Source organism: Acanthochromis polyacanthus, chromosome 12 (assembly GCF_021347895.1).
Source record: "Acanthochromis polyacanthus isolate Apoly-LR-REF ecotype Palm Island chromosome 12, KAUST_Apoly_ChrSc, whole genome shotgun sequence".
Taxonomy (NCBI): Eukaryota; Metazoa; Chordata; class Actinopteri; family Pomacentridae; genus Acanthochromis; species Acanthochromis polyacanthus.
The window spans coordinates 25,780,570-25,796,573 of NC_067124.1; the positions used below are offsets into that span (position 1 = coordinate 25,780,570).

General features: G+C 41.1%; 1 protein-coding gene across 1 annotated transcript in view; it reads left to right on the top strand.

Annotated features, from left to right (window-relative positions):
* The first annotated feature begins 2,377 nt into the window (after window positions 1-2,377).
* Window positions 2,378-16,004, top strand: part of dgkb (diacylglycerol kinase, beta) — a 76,900-nt gene continuing 63,273 nt past the window's right edge. Inside the window, exons 1-2 of the mRNA XM_022197380.2 lie at window positions 2,378-2,698; window positions 7,247-7,386. Coding sequence (XP_022053072.1) covers window positions 7,317-7,386 — 70 coding nt within the window. The 5' untranslated portion in view covers window positions 2,378-2,698; window positions 7,247-7,316. The remainder of the gene's footprint in view (window positions 2,699-7,246; window positions 7,387-16,004) is intronic.

Here is a 16,004-nt window from a genome sequence, read left to right on the forward strand (position 1 = left end):
AACTCCTCTTCACTTGTTCTTTGTTGATGTTTAGCGAAGGTCTTCTCAGTATCTGCTTAAGTGCGTGATGAGTTCTTTGTTTTTCTTGACATTCACCGACAGTTTGTTTTCTGTACAACATCCTACGTAGTTTTCAGACTTCATCTCAGTAGGCTGTATCATCTGTGTTTGAGATCACTCCTGTGGCACCATCTGAAAATGCAATGATTGGGGATAGGAAAGGATCCAGCTTAACCAGAGATGGGGACTGAGTTTGGCTATCTGTAGGCGCTTAGATATGAGCTTTTTGACCCACATGGACAGGGACACGGGTTAAGTAGTTTGGTGAACCTGCTCCTTTGAATGCAAAGCTCTAGTCTAGAAGAAACATTCTCTGCTATTGAAGGTGGGTCAATGCAGTTTGGAGAGTCATGATGATGGCTTTCTCTGTAGGTGTGCTGGTCATAGGTGAGAGGGAAGAGTGATTTTAATATACTTTTAAACCAAATCTGAGTGCATTCACATTGAAATGGTTGGTGTTACAGGGCGCTGCTATGATTGTGGCAAATTTCAGACAAGCAGGAAGACTAGTCTTGGACAGATCGAAGATGATGGCAGCAGTCTGTGAAGGGTTTTCTGGCCCTGCAACCTTTTTAGTATTCACAGTGCTGTTATAGCTTGCCTTCTGTGTCTGGATGGTGCCTGTGTGGTATGTAAGTGATCAGTAGTGGCTGGTGGGAGTAGCAGCACTGCCTAATCCTTTTGTCTCAAAACAGGGAAAGAAGCAGTGTTTCAAGCGTACATAGCACATCAGCAGGCTGTTATGAATTCCCTACATCTTTATATACAGAGTCTGACCCCAATATCATAAATGAATGTATTCCAGTTTTTAGAAATCTTTTGAGAAAGGGTCAGAAAGAAGACAGCGGGGAAAATGGTTTCATCCTTCATCAGGAAAATATATGAGCACATTCAGTACTCTGTAAAGTAGTTTTTGACTGAGGCACATCATGTTATTCGACCACCCTTTTTATCCACCTGATCCAGGATCATGCAATGTTTTTGCTTTTCCCCCAAATCAGGTCTGTACTCACGGGAGCCAAAAGTTGCAGCTTCTGTGACCAATCATGCAAGTAGATTAGTATTGTACAGCTTTGATCAGAGCAATTGAAATCTAAGCTTTGTTTAGCGTCGGCATGAGTCAGTCAGCAAACCCACCTGTAACTCCATCTCAGTCAACAGAAAAATACCCCACATTGTGGTACAAGCACTGAATCTACACATTTTCTGGCAGGTAAACTGCTTGTGAATCGTCTTCTGGTTTAGTGCTTAGTATTTTATATTTTTGATTAAAATATTAACGACTGGTTTTCCACTGCAGGAAAACCTTCATATCATTTTATGGTGACCTGAACCCTTGTGTTTCAATTATATCAACTCAGATGATTTTCTTAAACATCGCTTTAAATAACATAATTTTTAAATATAGACTAATATAACAAACCTCCATTGTCCTATTTTCTCATGGAAGTGAAGTAACATCCAGTAACTATTATTGTAATATTATTTTTCATTATTTGGCACACTTGGAGATACCATTGGGGTTACAGTTGAAGCAGTCTCATCCTGCAAGGCTGTAACTGCACTTTTGTATCTTACGCCTGCCCCAAGTTCCTGCAGTAGAAATCAAAGACTTCTCATCATAATTTCTGTAAAATTACCCTCCATGTCTGATTGCAGAGGAATTTAGAGTGATTTTTTATTTTTTTTTGTATAATGCTAAATTTCACACTTGACCTCTAAACAGTAAAGAGACAATGGGGGAAACAGATTTTTTTAATTTTTTTTTTTTTTTTTTTTTTTTTTTGGGGGGGGGGGGGGGGTCACAGTAAGGTAGACCATCCTCCTCCACCTTTGAATCACCTCCATCAGTCTCTCTTCTTTTCCATCTGCTTGTCCCATTTTCTCATCTCTCTTTCTCACTTTGTACACCAACTCCCATCCTCTCTCCCATTTCTGTTTTCATCTTTCCTTTTTTTTTTTTTTTTTGCCTTCTCTCAGCCCTCAGGAGAGAATATCTCACAGGTTGCTGCACTTACCTCCTGTGGTGGTGTTGAATGTTAATGTGGCCGGCTGATGCGTGCCACAGTGACCGGAGTGGAGATGGCTTGAGAGGAGGAGGGAGGTGGGGGGGAGTAGTAGGGAGTGGGATAAGAAAGATGGGGCAGAAAGCAGGAGAGCGTAGAGGACTCATGGTTTTCAAGGAATGGAGGGGAGGGTGAGGAGCAGAGCGGCTGAGGGGAGGGATGGAGCGATGTGACGTGAGCGAGCGGGAGTATGGAAACTGATCATTGCAGGCAGAGCAGCGGTGGATAATTCTGCTCTCTCATATCCCTCCCCCCCCCCCTCTCTATCTCTCTTCTCCCCAGTGATGCTGCTCTGACCAGACTCCGCCGGAGAAAAACAAACCCTAAACCATCCACATTCTCATACACTGACATGCAGCGGAGAGGGCTGCTGCTGCTGCTGCTTCGTCTTCTCTCCTCTACACACAGATACACTCTCTCACTCTCCATCTAATTACAAACACCCAGCTTGCCTTGCAGTTGAGAGAAGATCCAGAGGAGGGTTATGTGAGCGAGGAGCTTCATCTGCAAGCATCTGCCTGGAGGACTCCTCCCTCATCTCTCTTGGTGCTTTTACTCCAGCTCTGCAGCAGGTGAGCAGCATGTTGATGTCTCATCTCGTTCATTCATGGTGTTGTATGTCGCAGTTGCCACTACCTACAAGTCACAGCAACAGTAGTGTCTCGGCTATGATCTTCTGCCGGTGGGGCGTAACACATGGATCCACACTTTATCTCCTCACTGCACCACTGGGGGACAATGAAGCTGATCTGATGACATTTGCTGAGCTGGATTTTGATTGTTGAGAGGATGCCAGCTGAGCGTTTTGTGAGGATGCGCTGCAGTTAGGCAACAAGGGAAAGAGGAGGATGATTATAGTGCAGGGCACAGAAGGAACACACTGCACACATTAGTTCTATATTAGAGATGGTATCACTGTCTTGGAATTACACTCAGTGGAGATGAGAGATAAATAACAAGTAATATCCCATCAGCTCAGTTTTTGTTTTTTTGTTTTTTTTTTTGCTGTCTGTGCCAAACATTAAAAACAGTGTTGCAGAGCGTTTCTAGATTAAGCTCCAGAGGCAGATCAAAGTTTATGCGAGGGAGGCTGATTCCCACGCACCCAGCGTGTTAACACGGCAACACTGGTGGCAGCACATTGTGTTGACTGCTTTGCCTCATCTGTGCGGTCTACATAATAATGATGCTCACTTAATAATTTACATAGGTTTTGTTTATGCAATCACCTCTTCGTGGTGAAAATGTGGCACAAGCAAATTCTCTGCGCTTGCACATGAATGCACACACACTGGCATGGACACAGGCACCCTCAGACATGAGTACAAATTACACATTTATACCTCACTACACACTCACACTAATGTAAATTATTTACACACAAGCGTGCAAACACACACACACATCTATCCTCCACATGACTGAACCTCCACTTGTTGATCCAGGGTTTCAGTTCCCAGTAATTGGGTCAAATGCTTCACTGGCGATGTGGCACAAACACACACCCACAGATGCATGTGTGACACCTACACAAACCGTTACATGTACATTTATATTGCACAAACAAGAGGAAAAGCAAGGTCATTGAAGTCTCAATACCAGAATCGTGACATTGAGTGAATTCGTACGACTCGAATGTGTTTGTTGAAGTCATAAATGATGCTTTGCTAGTATCAAGTGAACGTCTGAAGCATGCTATTTATATGCTGAAATGGTGACTCTGGCTCCTCCTGAACCTTCTTGATACAATCCTGCAAAACCTGAAATTGATTTATTCACACACTTTTGTTCCATGTTCTGCCTTCGCTAAAGTGCACCATCCTGCCTTAAATCAGATGCAGACTCTAACATATTTTGTTTGCCATTATAATTTAAAAGTTGTTTCAATACATGTAGACAGAATTACAGCTCAAGCTGAAACACAGGCAGCTCTTAATTTACGTCCAGTGACACACTGGATATTGGACTCGGTTCAAAAATGTAAGTACCTGCCTACGAAAGCCCATTAAGCCTGAACTCGATCTTGTTGTCATCATAGCAACCAGTCAGACTGAGGCAGAATCATTTGAAATGCAGCAACACAGCTTTTAATAACCAAATTAGACATTTCTTTCAAAAACGGACCTTTCACTTGTTGCAGAAATTTTGTGATGCCACATTCAAAGCCAAACAGTTGAGCTGATATTAGATTCAGGGTGGGATTTTTTTGTGGTTTGTTTTTTGCCTTCTGGAACGGCAATGCACACCACACACCCACATGTCAATCATATTGTTATGTATATATTATAACTGCCAAAATCAGAAGTAAGTGGTATCATGGGTAATATTTCCATGTTCTAAATGTTTCACTGATGTTTCAGATGTGACATTATATTCTGCAATGGCACAGATACTGCAGTGCCTAGACTGAGGGTTTAATTTACAATGAGTCCGTTGGTGACTCTTTTTTTTGTTTATTTAATAAAAGACAAAAAATTGGAGAAATTATAAATGCTGCCTACAGTAGATAACCAGACATCAGACTATAGATTCACTGTAATCAACATAAGTCAATAAATACCCAAGAATATCTATATGATGCAATGTCATTTGATTTTTCTTTTAGGATTTTTTTCAAGTCACAATCATTTTGTAATCTGTATGGTACTTTTTGTTAAATTAGACACCCTCTCATGTGAAACAGTTTTTTTTTGTGTGTGTGTGTAGGAGTGAAATCCAATGAACTCCAAGCAGTTATCTTGGGTGGTTTTTGCTCTTGTCACATTTTTATTCTCTTTGGATACATTGAAGTGTGTGTGTGTGTGTATATATATATATATATATATATATATAATATAAAAGTGTATATACGCCAATCAGCCGATCGGTGATGCAGGTGAAGTTAATAGCGTTGATCATAATGGTACTATGTGGTGTTTTGCTGGAAAACCTTGGATTTTGGCGTCCGTGTTGATGGGACTTAGACACCCAAATAAACATTGTCCCAGAACAAGCACACTCCTTTATGCAAATAGCAACCCTAAATGTCACAGGCCTACCCCTGCAAGGTAATGCACCCCACCACATGGCAAAAAAATCAATCAAAAACCTCTTGGGAAACATGACAATCACCCAAGATGTTGATTTGACCTCCAGACTTCCTGGACCCATTCTGATCAAGCATCAACAGGATGCAATGGAGCAAGTTTGATTCACAGAGGCCCCACTGCACAACCCAGAGTACCCAAAGGATCCACTGCCAAAGTCCTTGTGCCAGACCCCATAGGACAATCTGAGAGGTGCTCTTGTCCATGCCCAATGGTTCAGAGCATTTTTTGATGGCATTAGAGGGACCAACACAATATTAGGCAGGTAGTCGTAATGTTATGCCTGATCGTTGTGTATATATATATATATCCCCTGTGTATAGCACAATCCAATGTAGTGTACAGCCAGCGAATGAAAACAAAGCAGTCTTCCTCTTATAGCAACACTCAACACTTGACTACGGCCCCATCCACACAAAGACAAAACGAGGTCTAAACGCATAAGTTTCTTGCCAAATCTGCGTATCATCCACACGAAGACGGCGTTTTGGGGGTCTGTAAACGATCATTTTGAAACCAGGTTCCAGAGTGGAAAGATTTCGAAACACTATATATGCAGCTCTGTGTTTACTGGCTATCCGCTACATTTCTGATATGCTTGCGTCATAGTTTCGTATCTTCATTGACACGCATACGCCACACGCGGCAACGAAGCTAGTGACCCTACTATCCCTGTTGCAGCAAAATCTCCGGCTTCTCAATCACCACCGAGTTAAAAAACAATTATCGAGGACACATTACGGCACTTTATTTACTTCCCGTCTTGGTCTCTGTTTACAACTTTTGCCGCAAGTGCACATGCCCACAGTTTTTTTCTTCTGTTTGCGTGTGTTTCCGTCATATCGTTACAGCGCCCCTCGAGGTCTGGCATGTGTTTTACAGCATTTCCATGCGTATCGAGTGCATTCATGTAGACGCACACATTTTCTCAGACGCCTTCGTCTTTATGGCGATTGTTTTTGAAACTGTTAAGCGTTTTGTCTTCGTGTGGATGGGGCCTAAGTATTCATCTGCTGTGCTCGACAACTAGTTCCACGTTACCAGTTCCGACGTAATCACAGAATGCCGTAGGTCGAGGACGTCGTAAACCGAGGACCTCCTAATCCCAGGGAACAAAACAGCCATAGTTAGAAGTAGAGAGAACTCAAAAATGTCTGTCTGTTGTGCAGCTTTACAAAGGTATAATGCTATAAACAAAGAATAGAATTTCTTGGATTTTGTTTAGGTGTGAAAACTGATTATAAAAAAAAAGGCAACTGGAATCAACATGAACAAGATTTGTCCAAGTGTCTATAAGTGTTACCAGTAGTGGGGGAAAAAAACACAGCTCTACTTATGTTGATATTTTCTGATTTACATTTTTACACCCTCTACAACCATGTTATTCATACCTTTAAAGAGATTTCACCATTCTGAATGTATCTTCCAAAAATGTGCACCTCTCCATACCAGTTTTTAGCCATGCTGCATGTATTTTATTTATCAGTTAAGTTTTATTAAGCTCTGTCTGTCTAATTTGTCTGAGTATTTGTTACAATTCTGGATCTGAAAAATTGTGACTCGCTGGTGATAACATACCTTTCAAATTTGTATTCGGGCATTTCGAGAGTTAATCTATGACTGAAGAGGAAGTTTAAATTCTTCCTTTTGCACTGTCTAATAAAAGTGAATGTTAGTGCATGAGATGTTCTTGCAACAACTTTGAAAAGTATGTGATCAACAAAGAGACATTTTGGGTAAGATGTCAGCTGTAGAAGGAGGAGCAGGCAGGAAAACATTCAAAATTGTACTCTTATAGGATCAGAGACAAAGTGAAATATCTACTTCTGACTTTTCTTTATTTCTCTACAATGTACCAGCAATTATTTGGTTTGGTTGTCTCCTTTAATTACAAACAAGTATCACTAGTCGTGCACTTCAGCCGTATAGATGGTGCATCTACCCTGCTTTGCCATTCTGTTTTCCACTATCTAAAAAACAGATGTCTTGAGTTGTTAATGGAGCTGATGTGATCTGATGTCTATTGTTTTCCAGCGTGAGACGACCTGCTGTGTGTCACTGCCCAGGGAATGCTCGGTGGACACCGAGAAGAGGCCCGAACACAATGAGCAGCCAGGACAAATGGGTCACACTGACCCCAGCTGAATTCGCCTTGTTGCAGGAGTACACCCAGTGTGAGTAGAGATGCTCTCTGTGTCTGACGGCGCTGCTGTTAGTTTTGATTAACAGTAACAGGTGACACATTACAGCCTCAGGCGGCCATGAAGGTGCCTATAGATGCTGCCAACAGCTCAGCTAAAAACTGGAAACTGGGTTAACAAGGAGATACTGTGTGTGATTGTTAAAGTTTCCACTAATAATAATGCATAATGCTTTTGGGTGTCTTTTAAAGCACTCACAAAAGCAGGCAACAATGAATGAAGGCACCAAAATTAGACAAAACAGTGATGTAAAGTAATAACTTTATACAATAAATATGTATAAAAGCATAATCAGGGCAAACCTGAACATGTGTAAATATCCAAGTCGGACTGAGACCAAATATGCCAGTTTGGAAAGGACGCTTTGACCGGGGATTTAAAGCTGGAAAGAGATCGTGAATGTCTTGTAGAATAGAGTTTGAGAAGCTCAGGGCGGAATGACCAAAAACTCTTGACCTCATAGCAGCCCAGCGTGCAGATTTTGTGAGTGAGCTGGATGGCAGAAGAGGATCTGAAAGTAAAGGAGGGTGTTCGGATACGGAGGAGTTTGGAGCGATATACTGGTGCCAGGTTATGAAGAGCTTTGAAGGTGAGAAGCAGATTCTTGAAATCAATATGATATTTAACAGGGAGCCAGTGGAGCTGCTGGAGAACAGAGGTTGTATGTTTCATGGAGGAGGTTCTGGTAATGATGCAGTCAGCTGAATTCTGAACCAAGTACAGTTTATAGAGACACTTGAGAGGAAAACCAAAGAGGAGAGAACTACAGTAGTCAGTATGGGGAGGTATTTAGATGCAGTATGTAGACTGGGCAAGATTTTTGATGTTCTTTTGATTTAAAAAAATAAAATAAAAAAATGCTGAGGATGTAGAGGAACTATCTGCCATGAGTTCTTTCACATTTAAAGCAAAAATTCAAGGCCTGGCTTACAGTTGATGCACAGATAGTCTTTCTAAAGTCAATAACAGTTTGTCTTTGCCAAATAATAAATTTGGAATTCTGACTTATTATATTAGCGTACATACAATATTGTCTCATTTCTCCATCCATATCCATCACATTCCCTTGACTGTATTCTTTCATGGATCACTTTCCTTTAGCAAGATGATTTGTCATTCAATTTACATCAAAATATTTCTCACTTTCATGTAACGTGAGTGGCACACTGTTGACAAGTTTGATGATATTTTCAATAGTATGTATTTTCAGGTCCTGTAATACCACTACGGATACTGCTGGATTTAGCATAATTTGCGGCACTTTTGGCACCCATTTGCAAAAATTTTAATTATACTTGCATGAGTGCATTGAAATGAACATGTGTGAGGTTGCATTATATGGCAGCTTCTTTTATACCTGTTTATCTTTGTTTTGTGCCTGCATCATGACAGAAACCAAGCAAACCAATCAGCTTGTGTGATGTGCAAGAACATTTTGTGTTCTTAAGCAGAATTATGACCCGCACAGAGGAGAGGGTTCTGGGTAAATGTGCTGAACTACATAATGTATTGTTGAGATTTAGAAGATAAACACTGTGGCTCCTTCTGTGAGCCTCTGGGACCCTCTGTTACCCATATCATTGATCTGTGCAGGTCATGTGGCATGTAAACCTGCATAGGTTTCCGCATGCTTGAACAGAAGCGTAATTCTGCTGTGAGAATATAAAAAAATGTTCTTGCATTATGACTAGTGTTTGCAAGACTTTCCCATTGCTGAATGTGTTTGCATCAGTATGTTGTCCACTGTTGTCATTACTCCTGAATGCAAATCTTTCTGGTTGTGATCCTTGAATGGATCTAGGATTGAAAGCATTCATTGCGGAGGAGAAGAAAAATCACATTTGACTTTTCACCAGTAGAAATATGTCGGCAGGACAAAAGAGATAGTCAGGAGTAGACTTGTAATCATGCTTCTTTTTCCTCCATCCTCAGTGTGAGGTTCTCTTGTCCTTGTACCATTTACCTCTAAAATTGTGTTTCTATAAAGACAATTCCTGTCATTTCTCATCACTTTTCTATCACTACTGGATTGTGGTGTGTTTTATATGCATGCACTTGGTTGTTTTTTTATCATTCTGCGCTAAGATTTATAACTGTTGATAATTATGATGCGTATCAGTGTGAGATGTATGCTGAGTTGACTCCCCCTCTCTGTAAAGCATGCGAGACACTGGGGTTTATTTATTTATGAGGCTCTTCTGGTGTTTCACTGACCCTTATTGAACTTGCTCAAATGATTGGATTATGTTGTAAGTTCCAGCTGTTTCTGCTGAACTTGGGAAATCCAGTTTTACTTACTATGCATCTGCAACCTGAAATAACGCACAGAGCAATTTAAAGATTGACTCCTTTTCATCTCAAATCATATTTTTGTTTGTGTTGGCTGATTCACCTTACCTGAAATCTTAATTGTTGTATCTAATTTGCTCCTTTCACATGTTTATTGCAACTTTTATCTGTTTTCTTTTGTTTATAAGCCTACAGCTTTTATTTATTTACATATTTGTATCATTGCTCCTCTCTACCTCAACATAGCTCAGCATAAGGTTGTCAACTATCACAGTTTGAACAAATAACTAGCACTGTGTGGTGTGTATACATAGTTCTCTTCCAATATTTTGATATAAATTTTTCTGTTCCAGGGAATTTCAGAAGAAAGCTGATACCAGTTTATTACTGTGTATCAAGGGCAGACTGTCTACTAAAAGCAACCCAGGAATTTGTTGCCCAGCACTTCCACTTTGATTCCATAATTAGGACTGGCACAACATGTTTTGCTCATCAACAAATCACAAAATATTAACTAGCCTTATTTCCCAAGATTTTCCTGCTGATGTTTGTGAGCAAAAAGCAAAAATTAAAAGCTGAATGAATGTAATAATCTCCTGATATTTAATGACTTCAAAGCCTTCATTTACTGTTAGAATTGTTTAAAATATTGCATCTTACTCGCCAATGAACTATACATTTCTTGAATGAAGTCCAGCCTTATCGTATTAACAATGCATTGTAGTCTAATTTATTTCACAGTCACACATTAACATTCAATCATGCACCCCTAATTGGATCTGTGCAGGTCCCTCTGTCTGCCATTACCACATATTTTACACCATTGCACTCAAAGTTGAAGACATTGAGAAATTGAGCATGCATTTCTTGAAGCATTTCTGCACTGAATCTAAATTGTTAAAACCAGGAGAATGTTCAAACCTGCAGCAGCTTTGAAAGCCCACAGGTAACCAAAGCATTTAGTGATTTCACAGTAGAAAGCTTGTGAGCGTGACAAAACAGCTGCTCCCTGCTCAGTCCTCTCTGGTGTTTCTGCTGTCAGCATCACCTGCAGACTGCTTCAGTGAATCTGTTACATCTTAGCACACTTTTTTTCCCCTTTTGTTGGACGCATTCTCTGCACAGTTGATCGTTTTTTTCTTTCCATCCATGTTTCGCTAAGGAGTACTGATACCTTTAGTGAGTGCTTTCAGTTGTGATGGCAACTGCTATCTTCTGTTACAGATGTCTCCAGTTGTGCTGTGGCAGCTAAGATGACCTACTGAGTTTCTGTATGTGGTCATATCGGCTACTGATGCTGAGTTTAGGAATATAAAGATCGGTTCTTAGCCTAGCGGCGCTAGACCCATGTTCTGAAGGCACAAGGGTCTAGGAACGCTCGACAGGGAGGGAGGCGGGCTAAAAGGTTGCCTTTCAAATCACTCTGCAGCAATTGGGTAGGTATGCAACCAATCAGTGCAACGAATAGGCTGACGTAGTTCCTAGAGCGCCAGCGGGTTGTGGCTAAGTCCCATTAGCTTCCCAACCAGCGGAGCCAACTTGTATATTAAGGATTTGCCATATCCCGTCGGCATAAGTCCAAATACGTCTTTCTTCTCAATGAAACACTTCAGTGCCGTCCTTTGTTTATCTTTCAAGTTGAATTTTAGCTTCAAATCTTTAAGGGCTGAGGCCAAAGCTGAGTTGAAAGATAACTGTTTATTGTGCGCCGGTTGTTTCTGTCAGAATCGTCGCGCCTCTGTCGTTACTTTGTTACGCCCGCCTTCTGACTCTACACTTCATGGTGATTCGTCCGGCCAGTTTTAGGAGCATCCAGCCTCGAGCCTTATGGAGGGTAACTAGACCCACCCTGGCAGAGAATTAAATTCGTTGCCGTGGGTTGTCTAGCGCGGCTAAGCTAATCGGTTCTAGCAAGGCCAGCAAAATTCTCAAACTTCAAGAAGGCCAGTCCGTGCCTTCTGTGCACAACATGTTCAGCATGGTGTCTCCAAAATGGTCATTTTTAGGTAAATATGAGCACAGATGTAGTTTGGTAGTTAGGTCTCACTTACTTTTTTATATTAGCAACAGGTAGGCAAAGTTTTTCTGGAGTTTCAGCTGTGTACACTTCCTTTGCTCTGGGAAGCCTCAGATGGTTTTAGGATATGATGACTATTTTGGTTGCTGTTAGGCACAGCACATCCTTAGCTGACCTCTCTACATAAAACACATTTATCGTCAGTCTTCTAGCTTCTGCTAAGAAAACAAAACTCCAATGTTAAAGTATTTCTCTGCTCATTACCTCCTGTTTGTTTTGTCTGTGTACTCTCTTCCAATTCACCATTAGATTTTTGAGTCTTCTTGACTCGAGGCAAATTTTCACTTCAGCGCTCTCAGTTGCTGGAAAGTTGGCATGAGTCAGATTTCTGCTTTCGTGCCTTCTGTAATCCTCCTCCTAAATGGAAACAAAACATTCAGAGGTCCCTGCACACCACATGCAAACACAGGTTCTCTCAGATAGCATCAAACCACCAAAGAAACAATAACAAGAGTAGGTCTGTGAGCTGTAACCTGCAGTGCACTTAAATTCGCTGCAGTTAATCTCAAACACGTCTTGTTTTAATGATATAACTTTGATGCTGTAATTGCCGACTTTCAGTTCAAATTGCTGATGTCGGAAGCTCAGGCTGCTCAAACATTTAAACTTCACGGTGAGCTATGAATGACTAATTCGCAGCCCAACAAATGGCTTCCCTGCTCAGCAGACTGTGCTGTGGATACCTGGAGTTTATGTTTCGCTCCAAGATGTTGACACGCTTCATCAATTGAAATAGTACCAGAATGGAAAATGTGACGATACCTGGCAGGCTGACTGCAGGATGCTGAGCACCACCCACACATAGTTTTGGTCAGACTTTGAAAGAACAAAACACCAGTCGCAGTAAATCCTTTGTAGGAGGATAAATGGTGAAACTAAGTATGGACACGAATAGTCATTAAGTATCCAACTTTTTTAGCTTCTAAATGCCTTATCTATCAGCTGTCCTTGTGCTGTAGCAGGGAAGATATAGCGGTTAAATGTATTTCAGAGCTAACCTCTTATATTTGCTATTCAGAGCACCGAATATGAATCTTAATAATTAATGCTTTTCACCCAGGATCTCTTGCACCAGTGTTTCACTTGGTAACGACATTTCTCCCTTTAATTGCTCTGTGCCAGAGCAAACATTGTTCTCTACTCTGAGGAAGGAAAAAAGCCTCTGTTCTTTCTCTGGTGGATCCGAGACCTACAATTCAGTCCGGTTCTGGTTTTTCTTTCCATGTTTTGCAAGTGTTTTCTGGCAGGATTTTTGACGTTTGTTGAATTAAACGTGTATCCGAGACGTGATGTTTCACAACTGTACTAAAAGAAGAAGAAGAAAAAAAGCAGAGAAGGTCCTGATGTCTGTGCACACCCGGAAGAGGGATAATTTTTTGGATAATCACGTTTCAATGAGCTCAGGGCGTCTCCTTTTGCACACTTTAGCTACAGGTTATAAAATATCCCTTTCTCTGAGGTACAATAATGGGCATGTCTTTGCCTCACCTTCCCCCTTCATCTCTGCCTTCATCTCCTTCTCATTAAAGTGAGCTGTGCACACTTTCATAACATTTTAATGGCTGTGCGCCCAGGCAGGCACCGAAGATCTGACTCACAACAATTAGAGTTTCTCTTTATGTGATATCATTGCTAATGTGAGTTGTGTGGCAGCGAGCTGAAGGACAGAAGGACAATTATTTTACCTTGGAAGGCAGAGGAACAGCTCGATGTGTTTATGAAAAACATTACTGTGTGATTACTATGTGCCACACAATGGTTAAATCATTACCCTGATTGAGAAAATATATTGTAGACAGACAATCAGTGGATACATAATCACTCTGCTGCTTACTGGTTTTGTGTGAATGGTGTGCCAATAAAGAGAGTCAGTGATGATGACGCACAGACGGGCCACTGTGAGCTGCTTATTTCAACTCACTATTGGTAAAATGGATCCCGACAAAGCAAAGATGCAAAGCCATTAGTGCAAAAGGTGACAAATTGCTGTTAAGAGGGAGAGGGCTCAAATGCACATCCAACTAGATACAGAATTTCAGCCAAATGTAACGCAACACAAGGATTTTCTGTGACATTTATTCCACAGCAGCAACAGAAAGTAATATAAAGTGGATGCTGCAGCTCAATAAATGAATAGGCCTGTGTGAAGTTTGATGTTTTTAAGATATTTGGTTTGAAATCTGTGTTTTGATAAATTTACTCCGTCTGATGATACAGTTTCACCAAGTTGGACTGTTTTTATAACCAACTATCTGCACTTTACTTCCCCGCCAGCAAGCCTAAACTCCCACCATAACAGCTGATTATCAATCTATGCCCCGCTGTGCAGTTTTATAAACAACAAATTTACCTCGGCCTCCCGGGCTGCTCAGTGTAATTAAAGGTGGGTTGGAGTTTTACTTCGACAAACATTTGTCTAGAGCTGCTAGGTTGCATTCATTGCTGTGTCTATGTATACACTGAACCTTTAGAGGGAGGAGTTAAAGATCCATTTTCTCGTGCTAATCAAACCTGTAAAGAGGTAGAGCTAGCATCTTAATATAATTTGTGATGAGCAGGCAGCAGCTTAAGCTCAGGGATGAACCGTGCCCCTCTGGTGTATGTGAGGAAATGGTGCTTCTAATTAACTTCGGCAACATTAGAACCTAGTATCTGTGGTGCAGCAAATTGATTTAGCAGCCGGGCTCATAAACTCTCTGCAGCATGCAGTAATTATCACAGCATTTTTTAAATTTCTTTATTTATTTTATTTGTCCATAGCGAGTGAAATGGATCAACCTTTGTGTTACGGTTATCTGTCTGTTTTTTATTTGTTTTACGGTAATTTTGCTTATTCTGCCATTTTGGAAAAGTGTAGAGCTCTTGAGTGTGGGTCGTGATTGAAATTTTTTTTTTGTTTGTTTTTAGTGGATTACTTTTGTGTTTCCCTACATTAATTTGATCATTTCCTCTGACCTATAGAGACTGAGATGTGCTGCATTATGAAGGAAAATCTTGTGTAGTCGACTACAGCTGGGTATGATTCCAGTGAGAATCGGTGCATCCTCAGCTGTGACTGCTTAAGCTCAAGTCTACATCATTGCATTTCAGCTGTTACCCAGCTCTCTGATCAGTCGCACACTGTGATCATGACTGCTGCCACTGAATGGCATCGCTGTGACTGTGGCTGCATTCACGGCTCTACTTTAGTTGTTACAAATCGGGCTTAATAATGGCTGTAATACAACATTAGTGCTGCTGTGATGGTTTGCCGGCTGAGTTTTCCTGTATTCCTGAGCTTATTTGTAGCACGTCTGTCATGGAAGCACTAAAGGTTCAAATAAACAAACATAGCACCAGAAAACCAAACCCAGCCACGGTCTCACCCATCAGAGTCAAGAAAGCAGCTGCAGCTTTGCTCACTGCCAGTGGGTGTATCAGAATTCAACCCTTTTGAAATAAGTAATGGGCAATAAATGCATCACATGAAGTGTCACGTCTCTGCATAGTCTCTGAGGTGGTTTTACCCTGAACTGGCTGCATGTTGGAAAACACACCGACTGTCCATATAGATCTAAAGGATTGCAAAAGTTATTGTGAAGGACTAAAAAAATAGTCTAGAGAACAGTGCCTGGAGCAAACATAACCTGTTCATAAACAGAAAATATGAAAACAGTTTGTGGTTTCGGAGAGGTTTACATGCTCCAAATATTTCTGAGGAACAAAGACTTGTACTCTGCAAGATGAGCATCATTACAATCACTGGCAGATGAAGTTTACAACATGGATTATCTTGCTTTAGTGCAGTGTTTTGTTGGTAAACTTTTCAGTTCTATCATTCATGTGGGTGTGTTTTTTTTTTTTTTACATGTACCACACCCCCCTAAGCATTGTTGCAGTCCAAGAGCAACCCCTCACACTAACAGCACTCTCAAACAGGACAATTCACTCCAAAACCCTGCAAAGTGAGCATATGAACAGTTAGTGGAACACCACAAAGAGCTAAGGCATTGATCCAGCATCTAACCTTCCCACATCCCCATCTGATCAAGGACCCATAGGACACTTCAGTGGTCCTGCATCCATGAACCAATAGGTCTGAGCTGTTTTGGTTCACATAATATTCAGCAGGTGGCTTTAATGTTGTGGCTCCTCCATGTGAACTGTTTCCAGCTATAGCGCAGGCTGCCACATAGTCTGTGATTTTGGTTTCTGTATGGGCAAAATAGTAGACGACCAAACGGGG